General features: G+C 54.1%; 1 protein-coding gene across 3 annotated transcripts; it reads left to right on the forward strand.

Moving 5' to 3' along the window:
• Positions 1–1274: 1274 nt before the first annotated feature.
• UBB (ubiquitin B) lies at positions 1275–3219 on the forward strand. Of its 3 annotated transcripts, none has more exons than XM_037013226.2 (2): positions 1275–1405; positions 2134–3219. In XM_037013226.2, exon 2 carries the CDS (start codon positions 2140–2142, stop codon positions 3055–3057), a length of 918 nt encoding a protein of 305 aa, XP_036869121.2. In that variant the 5' UTR covers positions 1275–1405; positions 2134–2139; the 3' UTR covers positions 3058–3219. The 3 variants fall into 3 exon arrangements, with proteins under 3 accessions (XP_036869121.2, XP_036869126.2, XP_073090847.1); XM_037013231.2 differs by having other exon boundaries at positions 1341–1462; XM_073234746.1 differs by lacking the exon at positions 1275–1405 and adding an exon at positions 1593–1829.

A 3219-nucleotide genomic window follows, 5' to 3' on the forward strand; every position in this document is an offset into this window, starting at 1 on the left:
AGCCTGACTCACGGTCCTCAAGCTACGTCGTCGATGGGCGGGAGGCCACACCCAGGGCGCAGGGGTTAACCACACCTTCAGCGTCGCTTGCACAACACACGCACTCTCAGGAGAAATAGTTACTCTTACGTACACGGATTCCCCGTCCTTGAGGCGGGGCCTCAGCTCACTAACCCGCATTACTCTTTCCCTACCAGAGTCTGGAGAAACAGGGAGAGGGTACGGGACGGTACTGGAAGGTATTGCGGGAGCCAGGCCTAAGCACGGCCCGTGCGTCACCCGCAGCCAGAACCCCGCTGCTCTCGGCCTGAGGGCGAGGCCGACCGGGCCGGGAAATCGGGGGAGGGCCCACGTGGCGGCAGGCCTGGAGCACGGGAGGTGGAAGGGCTCCGCGGTGGGCCGGCTGGGCGGCCTCGGAGGCGGAGGGAGAGCCCCTCGGCGGAGCAGCTCGGATGGGTGCGGGCGCCACGCACAGGGTCCGGCCGCCGGAGTCTAGGCTCCTTAGAGTTCTTGTGAGGGTCAAAGAAGACAAAAGCGTTCTGACCTTAAGGAAGCCTAATTAAAGCTTCACAACCCTGTCCTAACCAAGCGTAGAAGTAAAAACCCGCCAGTGTGTGACGATCCCGCGTTTTTAAAGAGCGGGGACATGGTGAAGGGGCTTGTGCTTCACAGCCGACACCGAGAAAAACTGCTGCACACCGCGCAGTGCCTCTGCTGACCACCTCCAACCGAGATGGGGCGCCCTTCCGGGGAAGCTGCCATTGAGCCCACTGTTTCCTAGACTAATGTCCCACACGAGATTTGGGGGAGTTGGATTTTGCAACCCGGAAACAAGACCCCTCCGCCAAATCTGGCCGGAAGTACCCCCTCCTTCTCAAAGCCGCGCCCTTACGGCGCACGCGCACTCGGTTACTTAGCAACGTCGGCACTAAACCAACCGAGCCGGGAGCCCAGCAACAACCCATCCGTCTCCGACCAATCAGCGCTGTCCTCGCCTTCACAGGCCTCACCAATCAACTCTGGCGCCGCTAGGAAGTTTCCAGAGCTTTCGAGGACGGTCCCCTTAACTCGAATTCATCCGCCTGATAATTTTTCTGAATTTTCCTAAAGGAGGAAAAGGATCACCTGGAAAAGAGGGGATCTGACTTGTTAAGGTTTTTTTTCTGACTGTGGGAATTTGGGGCTCAGTGGAAGGATCTACCTGCGTCGCGAGTGAGGGAACCGAGCGAACTACTTTCAGCGGCGTAAGGACACAGCGGTACGTAAGAGTCATAAGTGACGCAACAGACGTTGTATAAATTTCAGGTTCGCCGAGCCAGAGCGTCCAGAGGCGGCTGGGTTTTTGGAGCGACGTCTTCTTTGTTTTGCTGGTTCGGCGTTATTGTATCTGGGTATTCGCCAGCAGGTAGCGGCCCACAGCTTTGGAGGCCGGAGGGGCAGTGGGGAAGGAGGAAGCCTAAGTGTGAGACCGAGCTGGCGAATTCTTCGGGCCTTGTGGGCCTCGGGGAGAGCGGTGGGGGAGGGGAGGGGAGGTGAAGCGGGGCCGCCGCGCTCAGCCTTTGCAGTAGAAGTGGGTCTTGTTTATGTGTAGGCCGCGGGGGCGGTTGGCGCGCTCGCCCACCGAGACTAACGGACATTTAACCGATGGAGATTCTATCGTGTCTGCTTCAGAGGGGCAAGGCGGAAAACGGGTAGTTCGGTGTGGCTTCTGGAAACCTTTAATTTCGAATCCCAAAGTGGAAAATATACCGCCACCCCCACCTCCACTTAAACGAGATCTTATTTTCCGAGTCTGGTGGCGTTTTGCTTTTTCATTTTTTTGTATAGTAGTAAGTATTGGGAAAATTGTTACCGGAGACTTAAGGAAATCTGGAGCAGTAAAGGAAGAAAATTCTGAATGATAATCCTAGGAAGCTGTTTTGGTCTTAAAGCCCGTTAAGTTGAAGCCTTCGTTGAATTTTGTATCCGATGAGTAATGTACGCATGAGAGTAAAAATCGGAGGTTATGTTAACGTAGTTGAAACGTGTTCTGGAAGAACATGGAGTTAACCAGTTCACTTTGAATTTATTAGATAATGAAAGTAATGTAAAGATTTTGGATGGTAACGCTTATGTTTCACTTGTAAACTGTAGGTCAAAATGCAGATCTTCGTGAAGACCCTCACTGGCAAGACAATCACCCTGGAGGTGGAGCCCAGCGATACCATCGAGAACGTGAAGGCCAAGATCCAGGATAAAGAAGGCATCCCTCCCGACCAGCAGAGGCTCATCTTTGCTGGCAAGCAGCTGGAGGATGGCCGCACTCTCTCTGATTACAACATCCAGAAAGAGTCGACCCTGCACCTCGTGCTCCGTCTGAGGGGTGGTATGCAGATCTTCGTGAAGACCCTCACCGGCAAGACCATCACCCTGGAGGTGGAGCCCAGCGATACCATCGAGAACGTGAAGGCCAAGATCCAGGATAAAGAAGGCATCCCTCCCGACCAGCAGAGGCTTATCTTTGCTGGCAAGCAGCTGGAGGATGGCCGCACTCTCTCTGATTACAACATCCAGAAAGAGTCGACCCTGCACCTCGTGCTCCGTCTGAGGGGTGGTATGCAGATCTTCGTGAAGACCCTCACCGGCAAGACCATCACCCTGGAGGTGGAGCCCAGCGATACCATCGAGAACGTGAAGGCCAAGATCCAGGATAAAGAAGGCATCCCTCCCGACCAGCAGAGGCTCATCTTTGCTGGCAAGCAGCTGGAGGATGGCCGCACACTCTCTGATTACAACATACAGAAAGAGTCGACCCTGCACCTCGTGCTCCGTCTGAGGGGTGGTATGCAGATCTTCGTGAAGACCCTCACCGGCAAGACCATCACCCTGGAGGTGGAGCCCAGCGATACCATCGAGAACGTGAAGGCCAAGATCCAGGATAAAGAAGGCATCCCTCCCGACCAGCAGAGGCTCATCTTTGCTGGCAAGCAGCTGGAGGATGGCCGCACACTCTCTGATTACAACATACAGAAAGAGTCGACCCTGCACCTTGTGCTCCGTCTGAGGGGTGGCTGTTAATTTTTCAGTCTTGCATTCTTAGGGCTCAGTGATGGTATTACTCTGTACTCTTTGCCATTTGCCCCAATTTAAGTTTAGAAATAACCAGTTTGAGTAATAGCTGAATAGCTCGTTTCTCAATAGCTGTTCAAAATGTTTAATAAAGGTTTTCTTGCATGGTAA

The sequence above is a fragment of the Manis javanica genome, chromosome 4, assembly GCF_040802235.1.
Source record: "Manis javanica isolate MJ-LG chromosome 4, MJ_LKY, whole genome shotgun sequence".
NCBI lineage: Eukaryota > Metazoa > Chordata > Mammalia > Pholidota > Manidae > Manis > Manis javanica.